At 31.7% G+C, this 27,346-nt stretch overlaps 1 protein-coding gene across 4 annotated transcripts; it reads left to right on the top strand.

The window, feature by feature from the left end:
- The first annotated feature begins 757 nt into the window (after positions 1–757).
- LOC131849552 (dystrobrevin beta) lies at positions 758–21,629 on the top strand. Of its 4 annotated transcripts, none has more exons than XM_059199638.1 (20): positions 758–1,038; positions 1,286–1,468; positions 2,471–2,687; positions 3,674–3,759; positions 4,527–4,678; positions 5,328–5,436; positions 6,372–6,538; positions 7,490–7,614; positions 8,087–8,273; positions 8,852–8,890; positions 9,508–9,620; positions 10,047–10,233; positions 15,456–15,556; positions 15,812–15,900; positions 16,364–16,426; positions 16,562–16,657; positions 17,957–18,010; positions 18,114–18,193; positions 19,728–19,808; positions 20,536–21,629. In XM_059199638.1, exons 2-19 carry the CDS (start codon positions 1,294–1,296, stop codon positions 19,779–19,781), a joined length of 2,094 nt encoding a protein of 697 aa, XP_059055621.1. In that variant the 5' UTR covers positions 758–1,038; positions 1,286–1,293; the 3' UTR covers positions 19,782–19,808; positions 20,536–21,629. The 4 variants fall into 4 exon arrangements, with proteins under 4 accessions (XP_059055621.1, XP_059055620.1, XP_059055622.1 ...); XM_059199637.1 differs by having other exon boundaries at positions 5,325–5,436; XM_059199639.1 differs by lacking the exon at positions 20,536–21,629 and adding an exon at positions 18,658–18,714 and having other exon boundaries at positions 5,325–5,436.
- Positions 21,630–27,346: the final 5,717 nt, after the last annotated feature.

Here is a 27,346-nt window from a genome sequence, read left to right as displayed (position 1 = left end):
TACCTATATAGATGATGATTCAATAAAATACTCTAATAGAGTAAATATTAAATATACTCCCAAGTGGTTGAGTAAGTAAATAAGAGTGATTCAGTCACTAGATTAGAGCTGAATCTACAAGCAGCACTCGTTTTCGAGTATGAGGGATATATAATAGCGTGACTATCTGAACAACGTCTGTTCGTACCTAACTATTAGGTGGTTGTGGATTTGTATATACATCGTCAATGTCATGATCAATTAACGATCTGAAATAAATTTTGTTTATTTGGTTTTGCAGACGTTGATCATTACTGATGATGACGATGATATAAATAGATTCTAGACTATGATCTCATCGTCTACAGCTAAAAGATGAATGAACACGAATAAATAAATCAATAACTGCAGTTCGGAATAAAAAGAACATAACAACCGTTGAAGACTTAATTTAATCGGACAGTATTTAATAATTTCGTTGTCCTTTAAAAACTTGTCGAATAAAGTCTATGGACCATTTAGTCTACGGATTTCTTTCTGTTCCGTTTCAGGCACATATCATCCACTTGATGGAAACTGTCGATCCAACTAAGTAATTGTATTTTTTGATACATTACAAAATATTAATTAAAAAAGAAATATATTGCTACACAAATACATTTTTTGTGTAATTATTCAAAATTGGCATATTTAATTAACCTGCTATCAGTACCTCGATAACTAAAATAGATATTACGTAAAAAGAAACGCTACTTCAATGGCAGTCTGTCAACTGAATCTCACTTTCATCACGAATTGTCCGCTTTTCTTAAATTATTAAAATTTCTAATTTATTTACAATTGTAAACTAGAATGTAAAAATACAGTTCGTGACTCAGCGGTATTCATGTATTTAAATAAGTTTGTACCGCATGATATAACTAAAAATAAAAATAATTAATGGTCGCTAGCAAAATCTTGAATCGATTTATAAACTACGAAATTATATCAAGTTTATCTTGAATTAATTAACGTTATGTCAACAAAGTTATGAGCTGACTGTTTAATTGTTCACAAAAGGTGAGAATATATCGTTGTGTATTAGTCACGTTTTTTTTTAGATTAATAAATGACTAATATTTTTATATAGTGTACATATTTGCGTTCGTAAATTACTGATACGGATGGAGCGATCTGAGTTTGTATTTTCATCTGTAGCTAGTGTTAATCTGCGACATAAAATTAACATGTCTTAACAGTTACAATCATCAACTTTAATATATCATAAACGTATCTACAATTTAAAGAGATTAAAACGACATTTCAGAAACCATCATGTCTCTTGAACGTGATAACATGAGTGTGGGACCTAGTATGAGCGTGGGGGGATCCTCAAATGATCCCAGGTCACAGCTGCTGCAAGAGATGAGGGAGCATAATTTCGATATGATAAGATTTGCATCATATAGAACAGCATGCAAACTCCGTTATGTTCAGAAGAAATGCAACTGTAAGTTATAATAATTGAATGCTTATTAATAATCATGCATCATATGTGTAATATGAAATGTGATTTGTCTGTGTACTACAAATCATATTATACTTCATATTACACATATATCCAATCCATTTAGTGAAATTAACTATAAATTTTATTTTGTATTAAATATCTCACCATTTAGATAAATATTCATATTTATAGTAATTTTTTAATAGTAACGATGGATGTAGTATGTGAAAGATGCTATGCATAAGAGGAGAGTAAGTTATGATGGCTGTGGGAGAAGCAACGCAATAGTATTTCTTGTATTATTAGTGAGTTCAACATAATATCCATTTCAAGACTGAGATAAATTTAAATTAATTAATTAATATATTTTATTTTTCTATAAAAAACATGGTATAAACTATATAAAACAAAAACAAAATATTTGAATTCACATTTTATTAACTGACTATTAAGTTAGTTCTATACATATATTATATATTTTGTATAGTTGTAATTCACATTTATATAATTCAGATTTGCATCACTACACTTATTGTTGGCATCTAGTCTACCATTCTTTTTGTAAACTTTGTATCTTTGATATCTGTTTTTTTATATGTCACTTTTGACTAACTGTTGTTACTTTTTGTTGTGAGCCCTTTTGGGAAATATACACATTTATTACAATTATTAAATATTTTTATTAATAGTTTTTGTGTTCTCGCTCCAGTCACAACAATATAAACTAACAGTTATTATGAACAACTTATAACTGATATTTTATAAATATATATACCTATTAGTGGAAAAACTATATATGTTTCAAAAATAATATAACTTTATAACCATTTCAGTACCTTATTACTGTAAAACTTTAAATAATATACATAAATATCTAATATACAAAAGAATGGGCCTTTTCTATATAAAAGGCTTTGGTCAAATCTTTATTAAGTATCCTGGAATTCTTCACTATGTATTCTGTTATCAGAATATTTACTAAAATGTCTATTTCTATTTCAGTACATGTAATAGATATATGGAATGTTATAGAAGCGTTCCGTGAGAATGCTCTCAATACGCTAGAACCAAATGCATGTGTCAATGTTACACGTCTAGAAACACTAGTGTCATCGCTGTACCACAATTTGAACAAGCGTCTTCCTCCAGCACATCAGGTGTCCGTTGAAGCATGTTCAGCATTATTACTAAATTGGTTGTTATCTGCTTACAGTACTGGGTAAGTGTTAAAAAAATAAAAAGATACCTGATAACCTTTTTTCTGTGTTAGAATACCTTTACTACTGTATCATGGATTAGTGAGTTTTAAAAGGGTAAATTTAGGAATATCATATCATGTATGGATGAATATATGTATAGGATTGTGAGGTCTTTCTCAAAGTTTATTCTTTACTTTTTTTTTAAATAGTAATGTATTCTGTTTATGTCAGGATTAAGTAATTATTATAATAAATGAGTATGTAGTCACAATATCTATTATTTTTAATTATAAAAGGAATAGTGCATAGTAGTGTATATTTTTTTTTATATATTAACATAATATATTGCCTATGTCACTCTGGAATACTTTTCAAATTAGGAATTAGCTACAGTGAATCCAGTGTTTCTTATAACAAAATACAATCTCTCACTCTTCATAATATAAACTACAATCAAATGTAACCTGAGAATTATTATACATTTTTTTTTTGTAGTATAAGGTCAGCTTGGTTATTTGATATGAATAACTAATGGAGTGGAATAAACATCACACATTGAGTGCTTATTGTTAACAGACTAATTGTTACATTGACTGTTTTATACCAAGCTGTTATAAGTGTGTACCATGGCTATACTTCTAACATATTCATTTATCTGGAATTTATGGTTATTCCAGACTTTCTTAAGAATGTCAATTTACTGACCTCATTTGCTTCGGCTATTGATTCTTTGACTAACTGAATAGTCTACAGTTTGTTAAAACTCAGTTATTTTTTAGATATTTAAAGTTACAATTTTGTTATGACATAATCAGATATTTGATACTCTATAAAGTGGGTGGATTCTAATTATGATACAGTGTAAACACAATCATATCATAAAACTATACATATATTTATGCATATTTTATCTATATAGTATAGAACTTAAAAATAAACATAAAACATTTAGTGTTTTATAAAAGAAGATAGTTAAATATAAAAGAAGAATATTCTGTTGTTTCAGTGAGAATGTGGGGAAGATTCGTGTCTTCTCGATAAAAGTGGCGCTCGCAACGATGTGCGCAGGCAAACTAATGGATAAGCTCAGATGTAAGTGTCTTGTATAAAATGGAAGACCACCGTGTCAATAACTCATAATAATTAAATTATATTTAATTAATTCATTAAAGTATATTTAAATTAGTTATTTATACACCTACATATTGTTTAATTACATTATGCATTTCATTCACTCTAGCATCTAGAATAAACTAGAAATATGTTTAAGGAAAAAAAATGTATTGTCATGTCCAAAAATTAAATCATTGTGTCCCTAAGTCCTGTTGTTATCTATTTATATGTAATAAATAAAGTGTCTGTTTGTAATATAGAAATAACCGTTTTTTACTACGTGCATATGAATATAAATGCGGTACATACCTACATCAAAATAATATTTTTTACAATTTTTGTCTGTCTATTTGTTCGGGCTAATTTCTGAAATGGCTGGACTGACTTTGAAGGGACTTTTTGGCAGGTAACTAATGCAATAAGGAGTAACGTAGGCTACTTTTATTTTAGAAAAATAAAGTTAAATTCCATGCGGATGAAGTCGCGGGCACAGCTAGTTGTAAATAATTTAAGTATATGATTTTACTGGTTCTAACGCATTAATTGCTATTATACAACACTAATTTTATTACTACTGATAGTCATTCATTAATCATTCATTACCCATACAAGCTCTGCTAAGTTTTAGTCTAAATTTGAATTGTCCTGAGTATATAATTATATATTTTCTTAGGTCCATAACCTATTGAGAGTGGAAGATTAATTGTGTAATTTTAGTGTTAATATATTATTTATCTCTGCCACAGATATATTCTCACAGCTGTCAGATGGTAATGGCCACTTGTTAATGAAAAGACTGTCGGACTATCTTCGTGAGGTGTTAGCGCTTCCAGCCGCAGTTTACGAGTCGCCTTCCTTCGCCTACAACGACTCACTTGCACTCTCTATATTTAATCAGGTATATATTTATATCACTCAATATGAGTGTCGTAGCATATTAATCTAAAATAGAAAATTACGCCCACAAGGTTGTGATTTAAAATCTGGTGTGAACAAAAAAAAACCTGTGTTAATTTATATTTCAACTGACTGATGAAGGAAACAAAGATATCCTAAAATCAACGCTTGTTTTAAAATATACCCAACAAGATGTGGGCATGTCAATTGTTGTGTTCAACATTGTGATCATCATCAACAGATGACAATGTATATCTATCCTAGGGTATAGCCAACAGTATAGAAAATTAATAAAAATTAACACTCATCTATATATAATTAAGTCTTATATTTACATTAAGAGTTATGTATTTTATATCAACTATAGTGTTACAATTTAAATAATCTGGGCTTCGGCCAGAATTTCATTCCATATCTCTCAGATATATAGTTCAAGTGCTTTCTTTTTTACACCATAAAAGGAACACTAGATGTGTTTTCAATTTCTTATTAATGTTATTAGAACTAACGTAGGCACTCTACTGTATAACAGTGTGGTCCCTACATTGAGTTCTGAAAAAGTTGAAAAGGGTTACTTTAATATTTCTATTATTTTTAACACTAATAATGAATACATAATGACATAAGTTTTATTATCACATTGTTAGCAGAGTGGTAAAATAACAGTAAACGACTTCCTGGACACACTTATGTCGGACCCTGGCCCGCCTTGCCTCGTGTGGTTACCACTATTGCATCGTCTTGCCAGCGTCGAGAATGGTATGATTTTATTTTAATTACATTTATTTATTTTAGGAAGATTAATCATGTTACATATTTATTTCCATTTCATTACTCTATATATTATCCTATGCCAATAATAATCTTCATTGATAGTGTAACAAAAAAAAACAGATTACTTAGAAAGCTGTTAAGCGACTGAAATACAAGACAGTACCCACGCAGATGATTACTAAGTCTGCTAACAGAAATCTAGCTCCCATACCGTCTTCGCACGGACGCATTACAAATCTTAATTTCTTGGCTTGTTCTGTACTACAACAAGCTTGTATTATACATATACCTTCCTCTTGAATTTCTATCTATTGCTGAAAACTGCATTAAAATATGTTGCTTAATTTATTAGATATAACCGAACTGACAGTGACGATGACTTTGTTTTATACTATGTAAAGATTTGGGCTATATTTTATTTAACAAACATATACATGTTTCTAAATAGCACATACATACTACTAGGGGTACTATACTCTAATAAACTATTGAGTAAAAACAATATATTCATTAGGACTAGGACCCTTACTGGATACTGCAAATTGAATAAACACATGGCAAAATTAGGCCTGAACTTAACAACAATCTGCACAGTTTGCCAAGCTGAAGAGGAAACGCCACTACACATCCTATTTGGTAGTAGCCCACTCATACATAAATGAATTATTTCTTATGGAAAGTATACACTATATTCTGGGAAGATAATACCATCGCTCCTTAGAATAATCCTTTAATTCATGTCCCTGACGAATATAGGTAGCGAACTTTGGCGAGCATAATAGATCTATGCAGGTCGCATTGCTTTAGCACTGTCTTAGCACCTGGCAATAGCCCAAAACTCTCAATAAAACTAATATGGGTATAATTGTAGGCACCTACAATGACAGGACCCTTATATAGGCTTTTGATGCTGTCTACAGTGGTACACCCGCTGGCGTGCAGCGCTTGTCGCCGCGGTTCACTGACTGGTTTCCGGTACCGCTGCACTCGCTGTGCCAACTACACGCTGTGTCAGGACTGCTTCTGGCGCGGCCGCGTCTGTCCGCCACACACCAACGACCACGAGGTCAAGGAGTACGCCGCCTACGTAAGTATACATTCTATTATTATTCTAATATCCATTTTGTGTTGTCTTAGATCGATTCAGGTTATGGAATTTATATTATCTTTGTGAGTATAGATGGATGAATATTTGCTATTCTTTCACGCAAAAAGTACTGAACTGATTTTGATGAAACTTTACAATTATATAGCTTAAACATCACAATACCATATAGCCTATAATTATGTAAAATGGGCGAAATATAATGATAAATTAACATGAATAATGTTATGGTAAATAAGATATTTACCTCTCTCTCAGGTAAGTAGGTACTTTCATTTACCATAAAATTATTTGTGTTAAGTCCAGGCCAAATATAAATAATGTGGTAATTAGCTAGGCTTCAGTAGGCCTCGTCACCCAATAATTATATTAATAGTGTGTAAATGTGAAAATTTAAACATAAGTACAATGGAACTTTAATTTCCGAGACATATTAGATCTTTCAAGTCGTAGAGTTAATAGGCACTATATGAGCTTGCGAGTAATAGTGTAACATTAACTGCATCATTAACATTGTATGATATTGCGGTTAAACGCGTTCAAAATTCTTAATAATGAAACAACAATATTTTAGTACAGGTAATGAGTGGTTTTTGTGGGGTTACCGTACTGAGCAAGTACCGTATTTTTGGTCTGTAAGTGCGATTACACATTATTTAATACAGTCTAGACTATTGTAGTGGATGTTTTGTTCCGATTGGCGCATTTGCAAAGGGGGCGGGGCATAGCAGCCAAATGCACCAATGATACGTAGATTTGAAAATGTGTCATTACAAGAAAAGTTTTGTGCAAATATATAATAATATTTACTATTATCTGACTATCTATATTGTTAATAAGAAAAAATTACAACTATGGCCGACTTTATCCTGAAATAATGTCTTCCATACAAACTGTATGTATTATGACAAAAAAGTATATTGTTTTTTGCAGAAATCCCCATCAAAACAGATTGGTGCGACGCTTCGTAAATCATTCCGCTGTGTGCCGGAACGGGCGCGGCCATTACCGCGCTATCCTGACCGCCCCGAGAGGACGCTCGATCTTAGTCATATTGTGTAACTATATTTCTACTTTATTCACAATTCGCTTCGACAATACCTCTCAATAACCCCCTAAAAATTCTAATACATACATTATAGTATTTGTCTCTTCAAAAAATATGACTATTGAAAAGTGCTTATTTTAAGTTTATTTGAATAAATATTTTTTCTATATCTATTATCTAATTCTAATTCTCGTCTTACAATGTTATCATGCATTCTCCTCCGAAACCGCTTGACCGCTTTTTATGATATTTCATATGCATATTCAGTATGTCTGAGAATCAGCTAATAAAAAAAAACAATTCAAATTCTAATGTTTCACCCTTCTACCCCTATGCCTATTTAATAATCTCATTTTTTAATAGCGAACTTAACTTAAATTTACTTTCATTTATATGGCAAAACAATGTTTGTCATACAGAACAACTATCTGTCCTGTAAGTTGTTGTCTATGGGTTGGTGTGAAGGGTATATATGTGCGTAGGCCGCCGTCGCCGGTGCCGGCTCACAACGGGTTCCCGGAGTACTGCGGCGGCGGCGCGGGGCCGCACACGGGGTCGCTGGACTCCCGCTGGGTGCGAGCACGAGGACACGACCTCCGGGGAACTGACGATGAGCACCGCCTCATCGCCAGGTACGCCGCCCGCCTCGCCCACGAGAACCGCACCATGGTACGTATTGTTTTTGTATATGCTTCTTTTCGAACACTAATGCTGTTGGCAGCAGCTGGCCTTTACGGCTTCACCGGACGATAGGAGGCTAGTGCAGATGACACTCCATACCCGCGGAAGGACTTATGGAACGGCTGAAAGCCAACTCTCGCCGGTCTGAAGAACTAAGATGTTATACCTTCAATCGAAACATAGTTTACAAAGCTATGTGGCTGCTGAAATGGATGTAACAGAAAATACTTCGATTTCAGATTTTCTTCATGATTAACTTGTTTTGTTGACAATACTTCAAAGATGAAAAACCTGGTATTTACAGTAATAAATAGTTACTTAATTCATAACGACTTTGGGAAGTAACATCACTAATGAGGTAATTTCTTAGCTATTTCGCGGATTTAAAAACAAATCACGGGTATATAGGTACTAAATAACCTTACTGTAAATCTATTACTCATAAATAATCAATTGGACTTGAATACTGACCATAAATACTTTTTACGAATTTCACAATTTTTGACACCCCTCTCTTCTCCCAGTGCTTTCCTCTTCAGTCAATTAATTTAACATATTTTTTACAGCCAAGAGCTGGAAGGTCTGCTTCACTAACACCAGAATTGGTAAGTTTGAAACCTTTATAGTAGATATTATATATCAAGTAAAAAGTACTAGTAGTAGTTAGTAATACTTGTGTAACATACCTTAGGCAGCACATTTTAATTACAGTAATTATTGGTTAATGTAGTGGATGACACCTTAATTATAAAATAGCCTTAAACCATATTCAACGTGAAACTGTTTGTTGACCTAAATAAATAAAATAAAATATGCACATGCTGAATTTCTTTGTGACAAAACCCAGCTATTTATTAACATTAGCTCTAAGAAAATTCACTTGATGGAAAGTGGTAACAATAGTCTATATAACTGAAAGACAAAACGTATATTACAAAATGAACTTGTGGCAGCCATGGCTTAAGATTAAATTAAGCATTACAATAGTTTAGAACAACAAAATTTTTGTAGTATTTATTGTTTATTAAAACAAGAAATAGATTCACATTCTAAACTTTCTCCTGGAACGGTATTTCAACCTTCCTGGGCAAAACGTAATATCATTTTACTGCCATAGTTGACCCTTCAAAATGGAACACAGCATACAACATAAGCTGCTGACCTACAGAAATAGATGATTATTCTTAAAAAAAATGATAATCTGTTATTATTTATCTTATAGGGCCGGTCGTCATCAGAAGGATCTGAAGTAGACGCGGCGCGGCAGCAGCGCGAATTAATCTCACAACTAGAAGCTAAAAACAGGGAAATAATGAGAGAAATCGCCAGACTACGGTATGTATTGGCTCACTTGCATCACAAGGAAGTACTTTTTCTTTTACATTTGTTATTATATAGCAGGTCGCAATTAGAAATTTCATACTGTCCTGTTTAGTGAATCATGCTATTCTAGATATTTATCTGGCACTTCAACACTATTGTCTATTTTGGTTTTTAAGTTCTATAACATTTCCCATGAAACTCGTAGTGCTGTATACATATCAAAAAGTTTGTGCACGTTAATTTTCCAAATTTCCGTAATGCGCTTTTCACTAATATATTGTAATAAGTTTCCCCTAATATCAATGTATATAAGCGGTTCATAAATAACAAATTATATACTTTTATTATTCCGAACACCATCGTTAAGGAGTTGCGGGCTCATTACATTATGTGTATAGACATGATACTCATAAATACTATTATTATTATATTGTCCAGACGACAGCAAGAAGCAGAAGCGAGCGCGGGAGCAAGTGCAACAAGCGGTAATTCCGCTCCGCCGCTTGTATCGGAGCTGCGGGCGCTGCGGCAACGGAAAGATGAATTGGAAGGCCATCTCTCCTCACTGCAGGAGTCTCGGAAGCATCTCATGCAGCAGTTGGAGGGGCTCATGAGGATGTTAAAGGTAAATAAGTAATAACAACAATAACCCTGGATATTTAGTGGATAGCTAAACAGAGTTTATTATATGGGTACTAGACAACTAACAAAAATAATAGAATAATCCTTTTAATATACATAATTTATATAATACATAATATACAGACATAAAGCTGTCACAAATTAACAATCATACTTATGAATACAAATATTAACATCTTGGAAGAAATCATCACAGCAAGTAAGACGGTATATTTAACAAAAATCCTTATTCATAAAGATATGAACAAAAGAATTTAATTCAAAAATGTTAAAGGTATCGTCACATTGTTTTTTTATAAAAATCTTATCTTATTAATGTTTCATTATAAAAGAATAATGGATTTCTACTGTTCGTTTTTCTAATTATCTGCTCTCTGACAGCACCATTATTCTCACTTGCCGGTTACAGCATAATGACCTCATGACGCCAGCAGTGTGTGCTAGAGACAACATAATGCTTCCTTCTCTTTCTCACATATACTACTGGATTGAGGAATTAATTAAGCTATTGAATTAATTTAATCAGAGTTTTTTAATTGGGAATCAGGATTCATGTAAATACTAACAAAAGTGTAATAGTTCTTTTATTTCAGAAAGTAACATTAAAATTGTAATCATAAATCATACATATTATATTTAAACGAAAACAAAAATGAACAAACGAAAAATAACATTGATATTTAATGCTCATTATATTTCCACAGAGAACGAAAAATTGCAACTATATTCATATTTGAAAACTGTTCGTATATTCGTATTCTGAAAATGAAAGTAATTATTTTATTACTACTGTTTATTATATCATTATATGAGTTAAAATTCCATGACAACACTGAGACATCAATGGGTTCCAATTCAATTTATAAAATACTCAGAGAATTTTGAGGAGATAAGTAAACTGAGTATATTCAAATTAAAGCAAATTAAAATAAAGTTATTTTGCGAGAAACAGGTCTCCTTAAGTTTTTATTATAAAATATAATGCTATGTTTTGCTTTATTATGCATGCTGAAATTTATAATTATTTAAAACATAATTCATTATCCAAAACTTTTTAATCAGAACATTTATTATTTAAAAATCATTCATGCGTTTATTTTAAAAAAAGTTGCAAGTCAACTGTGTGATTATCAAAATACAGTTTTTTCCTTTTAGAAATAAACCATTCAAATAATGAAAATTAAAGTAGTAATCGCTTACGGAAATTACCACGTGTGTGGTACCAGTGGAAGTTTTGGCAGAAGTAGACTTTTTAGAATTAGTTACATGTGTATCTCTGCCTTATCTATTTAGCTGTCAAGCAACTTGTTTAGTCAAATGTATTTAAATCCCCATAACACAAGCTCTACTTAGATTAGGATTAGTTGGTATGTGAATTGTTCCAAGATATTATTATTATAGTGTTAGTGTAGATATACCTTCCGAAGAGGAGCAGTCGTCATCGTCGTAATGATTATATCCGTGGAGGATATGTAGCATACATTTTAGAAAATCTTCCAATATATTCGTGGGCTCAACGGTACTGTTATCTGCAACTACAATGGCCAGTAAATAATGAGAATCTATACTAATATTATAAATATATAATTTTTTTCGGACTACTCTAATGCTGTTGGCCGCAGTTGACCTTTACATCTTTACTGGACGATAGGGGTCGAGTGCAGATGGCACTCCAAACCCACAGAAGAACTTATAGAGCGGCTGAAGGCCAACTCCCGTCTGACTGATATTTTAGACGCAAGAGTGTGTGTAAATCGTTTATCCATCTGTTTATTCCATCATTTCAACCGTTAGTAGTTTAGTAAGTAGTGAACGACCGATATGTTCGTAATGAAATTTGACGTCAAGACAGATTGTGGCTCTAGAACGGATATAGCTATCTTTTATCTAAAACAATGCTAGTCCAGGGCAACAGCCAGTCTTCTTCCTCTTAGCGCTAACATATGCGGGGTCGCCTCTCCTAATTTTGCAGCACCGAGACAGTCTGTCCTGGGTTCTTCGGTTGCGCAATTTTCCCGCAGCGATAAGCTTACTCATGCTGGTCCACCAGGTGGCTGGAGGACGTCCTCTACCTATTTTACTTTCGGGTAGTCTTAAGGCTTTTTTGATCACATAATCGTTACTTTGCATTATTATGGTCATACCAGCCAGTGTTGACATAAATAAATGAAACACTCATCATCATCTGCTTCTTCCTTATCCCATTCATCCCTGTTTGCAGTTATCTCGTTATTCACTCTCTTGCTATATCCTCTTTCACACAATAAAATTCAATAAAATTGTATTTATTACCTGGCTTAACCTTCTCAACAGTACCATGTGCTCTATTCATAGCATTGTCTGAGTAGTATTTGTAATTGTGCCATTTTTGCATGACCTCATCCAAACTAACAATCAAATTTGGACTCATTGACACAGGTTTATAAGAACCATATGCGCACATCGCAATATTATTTATGATTTCATAAATGCATAGCCCCGGGTGGCTTTCATAAGCTGTAATATTTTAATTAAAATTTAAATGTAATATTAACACTTTGTTACATGTTATAGATTTTTTTAGATATTAGTATATACTTTACTTTTAACATGGAGTAAAGAAATGACATAAACAATGTATTAAAGAATACATGTCAATTATAGTTACAATAGGGCGGCCTTATTGATGTTCATAATTATGTAAGAAAATAATCACTATAATATAAATTAAAATGCGCGAAATGATTGCCACTTTACAATACGTTGGCTATTTACATATTTGTCATTAATAAGTCATTAAAATAACTTAGGTATTTTTTTCTATTCTAATATTTTAAATGCATTATACATTAAATTAACATGTAATTTAAATTTATTTTCACTAAATTGATATGAAAGTATATACGGTAAATATAAGGTGGTAGCTAATCTCTGAAACGGCTGGACTGATTTTGGACTTTCACTCGCAGATAGCCAATATTATAAGTTTACTCCTTAGTCTATTTCTCTTTTATAAAATGTATTTATATTAATAAAAAAACTGAAATTCTACGCCGACATTAGGACCTGGGTAACAGCTAGTGCCAAATAAAATATATACGACCTACATATAGCCTAATAAAAGTTCATTATCATCAACGAATTTTATAAATATGTAATAGATCTTACCTTCCATTTGAATGTTCACGTCATTCAGCACATCTTGCATACACTTCAATATGCTATTACTGTTATCAGTTGCCCAATCTTCTGCTGGATAAGCTGAAACCAACCCCAACGCTAAAGCAATAAGGACGAAAGCACCATGGAACATCATTGTTACTTCGGTTGCTTTAAAGTTGATAGTAATATAATATTGATACTAGTGGATAATCCTGTACTGTCCTTGCAAATGCTTTTTACACCTGTATTTATATATGCTAGTATCGAAATGGGAAGTAATAATTTTGTGCTGTATGTAAAGAATGCAAAAATAATTTTAAAAATTCAAACTATTAACGGTTTTCTATAATAAAGTATTTTTTTTATTAATTTACTACGGGCATGTACATACAGCACCTACAGTCAACTGCATTAAAAATATTTATTGTTTAAAATTATATTACACTGTTACACTTATAATAAACTTAAATAAGACTGATTATATATTAATTCAATAAATTTTTGACCATGAAAAATAGATATTGAAATAATCATTATTAAAATAAACGTAATACTTAAACACCTTTGAATGAGTTCAGAATGAAGATCTACCTCGAGAGAAAGGAGCATGCAGACACTTGTATTCATGAGTATGATTGTTTGCTTTGATCTGTGTCTTCTCTCTTGCTTGCTTACCATACCAGCAACCATTAAACAAGCTGGAACTAGATGGTGCTTTGTGTATGATCCAGGGTTATTATAATTATTAATAATAAAAACTGTTACAAAATGGGTTTAACTAAGTTTATGTTAAAAACTATAATACACCAAGTCCAGTGCAGTAGTGTCTGAGATACAGGCTTGGCCTAGTTTAGATTAGTATTATTATACGGACAATTTTAAGAAGACGTCAATCGTCGATTGGATGGAAAGCGTTTGGGAAGCTCCGATATATCTATTTTGTCCACCCACCTCAGTGTCTCAAGACGCAGGTTTACAGCCAACTTGTGTTGCCAGTGATGACTTACGGCACAGACGTGGTCGCTAACTATGAGCCTCATAAATAAGCTCAAAGGGCAATGGCTATGCTTGGAGTATCAGAAATGAGGAGATCCGCAGAAGAACCAGAGTGGCTGGCAACGCCCGAAGAATTGGCAATATGCAGAGCACATAGCTCATACGACTCTAGTGGTGACCGCAAACCGGAAGACGCAGGTAGGCCTCAGAAACGGTGGACCGACGATCTAGTCAAGATTGCTGGATAGCGTTGGATGCGAGCAGCGCAGGAGCGATCGTCGTGGAGATTTTTGTTCAGCAGTGGACGTCTTCCGAGCTAAAATGATGATGATGATGATACGGATAATTTAACAACAAGCATAGTTATATATTGTTAGTAACTGTACCTGTTAACTATTTGTTAATAGGTTGTAAACATAATCATAAATCATTATCTTGGAATGTTAATATAGTTGTATCTGTACAAAAATAAATAATTTAATACTCAATAAACTCAGTAATCTCAACAGCTATGCTTGTATTACATAGCTATGACGTCACAGAACATTTATTACGATCATTTATATCTATACTAATATTACGAGCTGAAAAGTTTGTTGGTTTGACACTAATTTCAGTGACTACTGGTTCGAATTGAAAAAATGTTTTAGTGTTGGATAACTAAATTATCGTGATTAATCCATTTATCGTAACGTGATGTCCTTAGTGCTATTGCAGGGTCACTCCATAAAACCATTATTGATAGCAATTATATTAATTAATTTGACCGCCTCGGTCGTCTAGCGGTTTAGCATACCGTCTTACTTCTAATGGTCGCGTGTTCGATTCCTTGCTCGGCATACACATTTGTATTGATGAGTATAATTGTTTGTATCGGTTTGGGTGTTTTCTATATATAATCTGTATGTATTTATGAAAAAAAATCTTAAGTATTTGTAACAGTTATCTAGCACCCATAACACAGGCTTTAGCTAGCTTAACTTGGGTCTAGACGACGCAGTGTGAATTGAGATTATTAGATTTTTATTATATTATTAATTAGCTTGGATGATAATTTCTATTTTTCAGACGCAGCAGTCATCGCCCCGTTCCACTCCTAATTCATCGCCCCGTTCCACCAAGAGTCCGCCCTTGCCTGGAGCTCAGCCGCAACCCTCAGCGCCAGAAAGGTACCTTTGTACTGTTAATAAAAAACCGTATACTAAATTGTCAGTATAAAAGTATCCGGGTCTTAACACAAACATTTTTTAAGGTAATTAAAGGTATTTACCTCACTCGACGTTTCGACTAGGTTGCACTAGCCGTGGACGTAAATAAAGTTATTATTTACCATAAAATTATTTATCTTAATACCCGTTTAAAAATATAAATAATGTACATTAAACACAAAAGTTTAAAAATAACAAATTATGTTGTTTTATCAGAGAACCGACGAGTCGCGGTACAGTACGCAGTGCGCCGCAAACTCCGTCGCTGGGCGAGCGAGAACGTATCGACATGACGCACAGTTTAGGTAAGAATTCCATTTTACTAATATTATAGATATGAAAGTTTGTGATTGTGAATGGATGGATAGATGTTTGCTACATTTTCATGCAATAACTACTTCTTCTACCGTTCAATAGCAATTAAATGCATTTCTTATATGATGATGATGGTGTGACAAAGCACAGGATATAGTAAGTGGGACAAAGTCTGGGATGATACTCCGCAGTTGCAAGCCTCCAAAGCGATACCCCATTTCACCAAGTTGTACCCATGTAGCGGCCCACCTGAGTTCGAAGTCTATTAAGAGATTTCCAAGTGGGCTATACCAAGTCGCTGTCTAGGGGCCCGCAAGAACTACTGAATGTATTTTAATAAAATTTTACAATAATATAGCTGATATATCAAAGCGTGCAATGAAATAATAACCTCAAGTACATTGTGGAAAGTTATGATACAGGTGTCATAATGATGAATTATCTTGTTCTTAGGAGGAATGGAAAGTATGGGTGGAGACGGTAGAACGTATCATCAAAACCAACGACCCACGACGAGTAAGTAACTACAGTTTTATTTGTTTTAAACTAAGTAATAGTTACTTCAATGTGACTATAAAAGTGTCAAAAACTAAAACTTTAAGTTTATGAATGCAATCATGCTATAAGATAATAGATAAACTTATTTATCAGTGGGCATAGACAACCGCAGCCTCCGAAGTGATCTCCTGTACGCAGCGGATTCCGTTACAAACGCTATGTCCACACTCGTCAGAGAACTCAATTCTGGTGAGCTTATGGCTGTGTGTTCAGTTTTCTTTTGCCTGCATTGTTGTTATGTTTTATAAATATAGAAAAAAAGATTGAAGATTTGGCGGGAGAATGTTGACTTTTTACTTTTTTACACGTATGTTGGTAGGTATGTTATTAATTACGGACGGTTCCATGACGAGCAAAAATAATTAAATAGTTTTAAATAAATTAAGTAGGAACTTTAATTTAGTTAAGGCATCAGAATGCATTTAGTGTTGTGACCCTGAATTTTAAATCTATTTTATATTTATTTTATTCATACACCTCATGTTTTATTTATATTTTATAATTTTCAAAATATTGCATGGAAGTATATCGAAACGCACGTTAATTTTATTACCATTTTTCTTTTGTAAAGTCTAATCCTTACTTAGAATCAGGTCTCATCTCATAATAAGCCTTATTCGTAACAATTAGAACTCATAACAAATATTGTAGTCTTTAGTCACTTTCTTTGGAATTAAAAGAGCTAAAGGAAAATATAGCTAGAACGTAACAACACAATTTATCAACTGATCAAAATTTTCATACTAGAAACTCTATGTGTGAAATGTATTTGTGATGTGTGTTTATTTGTGATGTATTTCAGAATTTTTCTACATGAACTGATTTTTATGATCCTATGTTTACTTATTACATGTACATTTTGTTTAATTCCGCTTCTTAAGCTTGTACGAGACCACAAATATTCAGTGCGGAAACCTGACAACCACTGGAAGCGTTCTGACCTTCCCTAGTAATGATCAAATACCGACCGTTATTGGATCTCCACCTACCGACACGTATTACGCCTCTAAACGAAGCATCATCAGGCAATGAATAGAGTTAGTAAATTTAGGAAGCCTAGCGGTGACTGTACGGCGACCAGACTACAACTGACTAGCCGAATTAAACAAAATAATATAAATTCCATTAAGTAATATTTCTTTACTTAACACGATAAAATATAATCCTTTATTTATATGAAAACAGAGGCTTCTCAAGTGGTCTCATATAAATTTGATTAAGATTTGACCAGAAGTTTTTTTCATTGAGTTTACCTCAATAATAAATATTCTTTATTGCACTTAAATACATTTGTAAGTATATTAATTACAACTAATGTTAACAAAGGAGGAATAATGCGACTGATTTTTCATGGCCTGAACCCGGTATTATACAATAAAATAGGTTTATTTGACTTCAAATCTGAGTATGACATAATAAATTGGCAATGGATGTTATTGATAAAGGTTGTATTTAGTGGAGGTTATAATATTTTTATTTTATTTTCAGAGGGATCCGACACTGAAGACACTATAAAGGGAGAGTCCAGAAAACAAAGAAGTGGTATGACTACCGTCTTCACAATTGTTTGCTTTCAGTATTCATAGCTTTAACGTAGATAACGTTGTATGTAAGTAGATGATCCTAACATTATCTTAATTTTCAGATTATGAGGACGACGACAGTGATGAACCGATGCCGCGACCGCAGCCACCGAGACATTATTTACACGACAATAATGTTCAGGTAACTATATATTTATATACACCTATAGGGTCGTCCATTAATCACGTGAGGCTTGAAAAGAGGCGAGGAGGTTCAGCAAAAAATCACGAAATATCACAAGGGAGGTCTAATAAGATACTTGGTTTAGAAATCATTCATAAAAGGTGTTTACTATTTTATGAATGATTTAAACATCCCGGGACTAATGGACGGCCTCTATACATTAGGTTAGGTTAGATTATTAAGAAATTATTATCGTAAATTGGATTATTTTTGCAAGTTATATTTCTTTTTAATCACCATATATGTACTATTGTTTAAATACATTGTTATGTCATGTATTATTGGTATTAATATAATACAGAAATTGTCAATTAAATAGATAATACGAAATATTTCTTAGATTTGGCTGTATGAGCCTAGTTCCTTTGTATAATTTATTGCTTTTTTTTTATTTCAAGTGAACACGTTTTTGTTTATTTCAGAGTATGGCATCTATTATTAAGACCTAGTAGTAGATATGCACGCAGATATAGTTTAAGGTTTGTTTTTATTTTTATTTAAATTGCTTTTTTTTATCAAAAAACATTATATTATTTATTATTATCGTGATTTCATTTTTGGTTTACTTTAATTGTTTTATTGTACTACATTTATGCTAAATTATTAAGGAAATGTATGACAGTTATAGGACATAGTTACATCTACATAAATGTAATTCTTACAATTAATTATGGTTAGTAAGACAAACTAAGACTATATTTAGTTTGTCTTACTAACAATAATTAATTAAGAATGAAGTAAGAATTATATAAACACTGCCGTGTCTAAACTGTGTCACCCCACCTTACATTTTTACTATTATTATTTAGTATATAAGATCAAGTTGCATGTGTTGTCGCCATAAGAATAGTACCACCCCATCTTCACCCGGATGGGTCGTAGAAGGTGGCTAAGGGATTCATCGACCAGTGGTCGGGCAGCAGCGATCTACTGAGTAACTACCACCACACTGCGATCGCCAACCCGCGTGCCAAACGTGGCGATTATGGCAATATCGCCCCATATGAAAATTCATAAAATTCATCCAAAATATCTTGAGTGTAAATACACCCAAGATATTTGGGGAGGCCTTTGATTAGCAGTAGATGTGTTCCTAGATGAAATTATGATGATGATGTAAGATCAATATTTTTATGTACATTTTATTTATTGCTTCTCACATGATACATTATAGATATTATTAATAAAAAGCATCCAAGACATGTGATACCCCGTAGGGGCACCGCAATTACATTATTATAACTAACTATATACAGTTACATTACAAGAATTAATTAAGTTCACTATTAAATATCAATAATTTTTACAATGTCAATAAATTTATGAATAATTTAAAAAATATGTCAACAATATATTAAATGGAATTGTCAGTTTACTATCTGTAATATACGTCGTCTCAACCGACAATGTCGTACTACTATCCTTTAATATGGAAATGTATGACCGTCACTTAGAGATCGTTGTAATTAACAGTGAAGTGTATTGTTGTCAGGATACACCGCCACCTCTACCCGCGCGCACCGGCCTCTGCTACCCCCGCACCTAGCTCCTGACTAATGTCTCACCACTAATTGTAAGTAAATTCTATTTATTTTTTATGGATTAATAAAAATAATAGGAATATCCCAGGACAATTTACACAGCGCCATCTAGTCCCAAGCTAATTCGGCTCGTGGCCACAACCTTCACCCCATCTAGAGAGGTACACATGAATCTGTGTCTGTATAGATGATTCATTTGTTTTTGTTTGTTGATCACCAATACACACCCATGAAGTTTTTATATATTATACATTTGTGTAAAATGTCGTATTTATATCTTAAAAGTTGTCCCGGCACGTTATTTTGCCATATAAATTAATATTACTATAAAAAATAGGGATTCATGGTAGAAGGCTGAAAATTTAAGGTTGTATTTTTAATTCCGAATCATAAAATGTTGTATAAATATGTAATAAAACTATTAATGACTGAAAATTGTATTTTAATGTTATGGTAGATAGAGAAGGTGACACAATATAATAATTTGTTTTTATATTTTTGATTATAGAATAGAAAATACCTTTAAATATATTAATATCAAAAGAGTTTTCTCAACATAAAAACTATATGTTAATAAATAAATATTTTGGAGTGAACCACGCTTATCAGTTCGGAGTATTAAAATAGATAACAACCTAATCTCAGACCTACGGAGTATACATATAAAATTTCATCTAAATCAGTTCAGTACTTTAAGAACTCATCGCGGACAAACAACGTTACACGAAATTTTTATATATTAATATATTTTTGTTACAGTAACACACAAGAGGATGAAGACATTGTAATGCAATTTACTATATTATGTGTAACCTCGGAGTGACGAGGATAGTCTTATAGAATGCACTATATACTTTTATTGTTGTATATAGATATATTTTTTTTGTATTCGCTTATTGTGTCTAGTCCCAAGCTGATTCGTTGTGTGAGCACGGAATTGTATAAAGTAAAACCACAGAGTATACAGTAAGAATACAGAATGTTAGCTTGAGCACTGGCTTAATTTGGAAAGTGGAGGAATAACAGAAATAGGGAGTATGTGATTTTTATCACTCTATAGACTAAACGAGATTATACACATATGCTTGATATATCCTATACAGATATGGCATTCCTGAGAGTAATATTTTATTGCAACAGTTACAATATAGCATGGTGAGCAATGGATTTTAAGCTTTCACTCTGTATGTATACATATATACTCTGCGGTAAGAGCACTGAGTGCATTAAGTTATATCGAATATCATGGCTGTCTATTCATGTCTTATATTGCATTATGATAATTAATAAATAATAATGCGACGTTATCAATACTACTTTCTAGTAGAAATGTTATTAAAAATATACTTAGTTGTATTGGTAATGTAACATTATTATTGAGAACTTGATCTAAACACTATTGAGCATTTGTAACGAGACGTGCAAAATTGTGTTATTAATTTATTTGTTGAATAACCCTAAAACCTATGTACATAAAGTACAAACTCGTTTAAGAGGCCATCTTTGTCTCGCCTATGTCAACCAAGTAACTTTTAAGTTGAAGGGTGAGATAGACATTAATATTGTAATGTAAATTAAAATCTACTTGTAATAGCTCAGAAGAGCAATATTGTTCAATAGACAATCATTTTTCTGAGGACATAAACAAGTAATAAATGTAGTAAACCTGTATACAGTCCCTGTCCAATTCATTAGATGCACAACAGTTTTTTATAAAGTTTTATTAGTAGCTTAATAAAACGTGGTTTTAATACATAATACAAATAATTCTACGTCATTATATTGGTAATATCACAAATAAACATTGGTACTTGTTGAAAATGTTTTACTTTATGATTAAAATATAATAATAGTAAAAAGTGGCCTATTTCAATACCTACGTTGGCAACACTCGTTACAAGTGCTTTATATATAACGGCGTCTATTGTTCATACATATTATTCCTTTTCTGTCTTCCATTCGTCAATTCCTTCCATTATGTACAAAAATGTCAATTGATACTTCCGTTTTTAATTAAAGCAATCAGCATGAATCTGCTTTTGAATTATTGTTCAGAATAAATGCATCATTAGAACAATAAAAACCGGTTCCAGATAAAGTACGGGTTAAATGATCATAATTAATTTTGTTGAAAATGAAACATTGTACCTTCCTATATGTGAAATATTTTCGCGGTAACTTTCAGACACGCAACAGTCATACGATGCTTAACGCCCGAGGGGTTAAATCAGTCAATGTGTTTTATTATTTATTTATTACAAAAAAAAACTTGCGCACTTATAATATTACTTTAGATCAGAATTTTAAATAGTTCTAAAGCGTCCCTGTAGTTGAAATCAGATATAAACCTGATTTGTTGTTATAATTTTATTACAGTAGGCAGCTACCATTCTTATTACTTAAGTAAAAAATATTAGTTGTAAGTAATTTCAAATTTAGAATCTGTAAATGTTATTTTTTTTTTATTTATGCCTGAGAATATAGATTATGTAATTAATTTATAACTGTATTGCTGTGACCTAACAATTACTGTTTTTTTTTAATTTAGGTACATAACTGGCCACTTTTCAATGGTGGTACAAATAAAACTCACAAGCACTGTACTTCACACAAAAAGAAAATCACAATTATTAATAAAATTACTAATATATGGCAGCCAAAGACATTATCTTGCAAAAAAACTTACCTGGTTTACCAGATCTGCTTTAGATCTCATATATAGCAGAGCTTTTTAACTTACTAATATTACCATACACTAAATATGGATGTACCTCAGTGATAGTTCAAAGTTTGTAGTTTCACATAGAACGAAATAGAAGGATCTAGAAAATTCTTAGATGGGATCGTTTATATGAAGTTAATTACTTTGGAATTATTGTCTTCAAAGATCTTAATTTGATACCAAACAAGTGGCTTCTTCTGTACTTATATAATATTTAGTCTCAGTAACATAATATAAAATGTTCTATTTGAAATTAAAGACAATGAAACTGTCGGTACATGTATTTTGCTTGTAACTTATAATTCCATTTAAATTGCTCACTAATTAATTTGTTTTAAAGACTGAATTATATTTGTTTTTAAGCGTATATAACCGCTTTAACACTGACTGACACCGTGGGAATGCCAAATTGTTGTACACCAAAATGTTTATTAGTTTTATTTATATGTTGAGGCATCTTCTAGTTGTTTGTCAATATCTTTTTGTCATAATTTTGACATTATTAGTAATTAGTGTTTAAGCAGTAAAAAAACTTCTTTCATTCTTCTTTTATGCTTGAAAAATCTGGTATATTTATATTCTTGAACATATTATTCTTTAATCTTAATTTCCATGAATCTGGGAGTATATCGCTTGATGATGTTGTTTTATTCATGTTAATAATGTCTTCTAAGTTTAACTGCTAATTATATGAGTTCTGTCGCTCGAATGTATATAGTCTAGTATAAAATATAGTTTATGCGTGCATTCACCTGGTTAACAATTTTTTTGAGAAACTCTGAGATCGTGCGACCGAGTTATATTCTTCCTATGGCATAATAATAAAGTATTTAACGAAGTACAATGTTATAATATGTTAACATAGTAGTTAAATGTATTACATATGAATGTGGATCGTTATATGAGCAAAGGAAGTCCGAAAAAGTGGTGGATGGATATTGCATGAAAGTAAATATTGAGATGACTGCGAACGGGGGATGAATGGAAGAGAAAAACATTACGCCGACCCCAAATGAATGGGGTAAGGAAGAAGCAGCTGATGAGAGTAATTTGAATGAATTCAATCTGGTCATTTACTACTGTTTAATACATTTACATGTATAAGTACGTAATACATAAGTATATGATTTTTTTTTAAATATTGATTTTTTTTATATAAATTATTATTTTAATAAAATCAATTAATACGTAACTATTGATATTTCAAATATCAAACGAGCAATTATGAAATTTATGACTGTAGTCAGATATACCTTTTATTGAAACCTCTTTCTTATTATGTCAACAGTTTATATATGTGTACTCGTAATTTTTGAACTTGTATGCTATCGTCGTCTTTTATTTTTTTATTGTTATAATTTTCGGTTAAAGGCTATGAAACAATAGCAGGGAGGGTGGAATCGCCTCCTCTGAGTGTCGATTAGTAGACTTAATTTTGTTGTATATAAAAATTAAGTTAACTATTTGGCATTTTTTATTATTATTTGATTAGTTCTATGGGTCATATCAATTCATTCTGATGGCAAAAAATAGTAATAATACCCCAGAACAATTCACATAGCGCCATCTAGTCCCAAGTTAAGCAGAGCTTGTGTTATGGGTACTAGATATAAATACATAGAAAACACCCAGACCAATACAGTCGTACTCATGAATACAAATGTTTACACCGAGAGTAATTGATCCCATCGGTAAGACAATGTAATAAAACGCTGGCCGAGGCCGTCAATAAATATTACAGTTTTCAAAAGTACCTTCATAATGTATAAGAGTGTGCCCATCAATTTGGATCTATTAAAACTGCTAAAAATATGGCATTACATTATATAGAAAATTTACCTATCGTAGATAACCGTATATCAGATTGAATTGATACAAAGCCTCGAATATATAATTTTTAAGGCTTATTATTGGCATATCATTTATGTAACTAAGTGCAATATAAGATAATCTCTACTTATTCGGTATTGTAGTATTAGAATTAATCGTTTTGGCTTTATTATTTACGTTTGAAAAATCCAAAGTAATTTATAGATTTTAATTAGTTTTTAAGCAGTTAAGTTGTTTAGTTTTTTCGATTATCAATAGTACCTGTCGATTCGAAACCTTAGTACAGTGATTTACGGGTCTCTTTTGTGTAACAAGTGGTAACAAAATGGCGACATCATAACCGCACGTATAGGAATAAGCAAGAGGCCAGATGTTGCTGTCTCGTTCTATCTTATACGTGCGTGCTATCGATGGATCGTTTTGCATTTGTCGTTTAATTTCGCTCACATGTACGAAAACAGGATAGGATATACACAGACTAAAAAAACTTGGCATGTGTAAAGTTTGTATATAGATTTGCACAGCAAAACAATAATGATTTTAATAAAACCAGAATCCCAACAACAACAGAAATGTCCAATGATTCCATTATTGGGAGTTTATAGAGGTTATCACGTCTCATTAAATATCTATTTTTCACTAAAGAACTTCACGAAAATAATCAAAAGGTTAAAAAAAAAACTTTTTATGTGCAGCTAATTTTTTTAAATGTTCAGTACATTACATAGAAAAACCTTGTATTTTGGGTCGAAACGAATTTATTCTAGTTATTATTTATGGTCACTTATAATGTTCTTTTTAGTAATGTACATTCATCGGCTGATAGTATGTAGTTATTATATAATTTTTGTTTTAAGTTTTATGATCTTTCATCACATGTCTATTCTATCACTATCTTATTTAATAAGCTTTTTCTTCCATAAATAATTGATTTGTTATTACTTTTAAAGCAAAATAATCACGCTTAATAGAAAACTGCATTAACTAAAACAAATGTTTTTGGAAAATCTACTTTAATTTTAAAGTTCTAAGATCCATAGCCCAATAATATATTTTTTTACTTATTGCACTTTTAGTGTTCGATTATGTTGTCAAATGAATGCTGCGCTTGTAAATATTTGACCATTTCCCGACCAAATGCTTCCCCGACCCTCCCACCAACGTTTTTATATGGACAATTGTAATAAATCGGTGAAAACCTTACTATTTTTAATATAAATATAGCAAATGTGTAATGAATCTTTTACATAATAGTTACAGAATTAAAATTTCATAATAAACTTAAGTGGACTACCTAATTACTTGTTATATACTTTGTATTAACAAATAGAATTGTTTAATAGGTGGTCCACTTCAGTTGGGAAATAATAGTACTTTTGTAAAGCATAAAAACATACAACTTTTAAAGGATGTCTAATTAACATTTTATACCAGACGAATGATTAGATTTTGTAATAGTATAGAAAGTAGTTATGTATGTGTAATCTTATATAAGATATATAATATAAACAACCTTATAAGATAGTTGAAAGCACAAATTCCTATAACACAGTTTCTGTACTATTGTGACGTCATTTTATATAAACTTCCATTTTATATCCATGTTGTATACGTTAGATCACAATACTAAAATATAATATATATACAAATAATGCAGTGTTTTGTATTTGTGTAAGTGAACGCTTCGGACTGATTGAAAGGTGGTCTTGCTTTACTTTTTTTTTTATTTTGTCTATAGTTTTTTTTGAGGCAACGATGTTCGATTTGTTATGCCAAGTGAGTGTATGGTTGTGATCTCAACGAATGGTTTTGATGTCCTTGAGAGTTTATCTCCAATAGTGTTATAGTAAATTGATATATAATTAAAAGCAAAGTAAGACTGTCTTTCTGTAAGAGGCTTGTACTTATATATGATATTGTAAGGACCTTTATCATTGCAATTGTAAACATTCCATTGCTTGTCAGTTTTGTGTTTTATTTCCAACTATATATATAATTCCTTCGATATCATCAAAATTTACATAATAGTCGATAAATATTAATTACTAAATTAATGTATGTAGACACGATATCTTACTATCCGACTTCGAGCTTTATATCTAGGGGATGCGGTGTATGAAATATACTCTCTCTATTAGTATCTAACATATAAATATTGTCTACATAATTGTAGAATTTTAAATTGCACATGGGTTTTAATTGATGATAATGGAACTACCCATATACGTTAACGGTTTACGCTAGCTAATTACCGACATATCGGTCAGTTAGCCCATCGTGACAAATTGACAAGAAACGTATCACGATGGTTTCCTATGGGAACCGCGTGGAGATCAACCTGACATGGTCTAATGCTAGAAATGAGGTTATTAATTCTCACTACTAACAATTCCCTTCCCTCAAATGAAATGTATTTGTTTCGCCACGGCGACATTTGAATGCCTCTGGCTACCACATCTGGAAACACAGTCGTATGGATATATATGGCGCTACATATAATTAAAAAACTTATGTTTTATCAAAATGTTTAATCATTTAGTAACCAAAAAATCGTTTTGTTTTTTGATATTTCATTAAAATCAACTATCCTATATATTACTTACATATTTCTGCTACTTAAATAATAGGTAATTCAAATTCGTTAATACGAATAAGTCTAAACTATAGTAAATTTATTGTTATTATACTATTATTTATAGTAAAGACGATAATTTATAGTAATTATAAAAACTTAAGAATTGCTTGAATGAATATATAAAACAACATACTGTTGTAATGAAATGTTATTCAACGTGTTACGTAATTAACGCAATGCCAGAAAGTAAACACCAGCCATTTTAAATATAAAAAAACAATTATACACTGCTCAGACTATTAAAATATTTAAAAAGAAAATAATTCAAATAAATTTACGTATAAAAATACGGTAGGTTTATATTAGAATTTATTAGGCATTAGAATCTATACCTATAGGTACCTATTTATGATATTCGGGCGCAATAGCAATTCCAACCGACC

This window comes from Achroia grisella, unplaced genomic scaffold (genome assembly GCF_030625045.1).
Source record: "Achroia grisella isolate CSIRO2021 unplaced genomic scaffold, CSIRO_AGI_Agris_v1 utg660, whole genome shotgun sequence".
Taxonomy (NCBI): Eukaryota; Metazoa; Arthropoda; class Insecta; order Lepidoptera; family Pyralidae; genus Achroia; species Achroia grisella.
Note: the sequence above shows the minus strand (reverse complement) of the source record. Positions and strands in the feature narration are given on the sequence as shown.

Excerpts from the sequence above, each read along its gene's own strand:
- LOC131849552 (XM_059199637.1), top strand. The coding sequence starts at position 1,294 with ATGTCTCTTGAACGTGATAACATGAGTGTGGGACCTAGTATGAGCGTG. Across the intron at positions 15,557-15,811 it reads CAACCCTCAGCGCCAGAAAG|AGAACCGACGAGTCGCGGTA; the intron begins GTACCTTTGTAC and ends TTGTTTTATCAG. Across the intron at positions 18,194-19,727 it reads TACACGACAATAATGTTCAG|GATACACCGCCACCTCTACC; the intron begins GTAACTATATAT and ends TATTGTTGTCAG.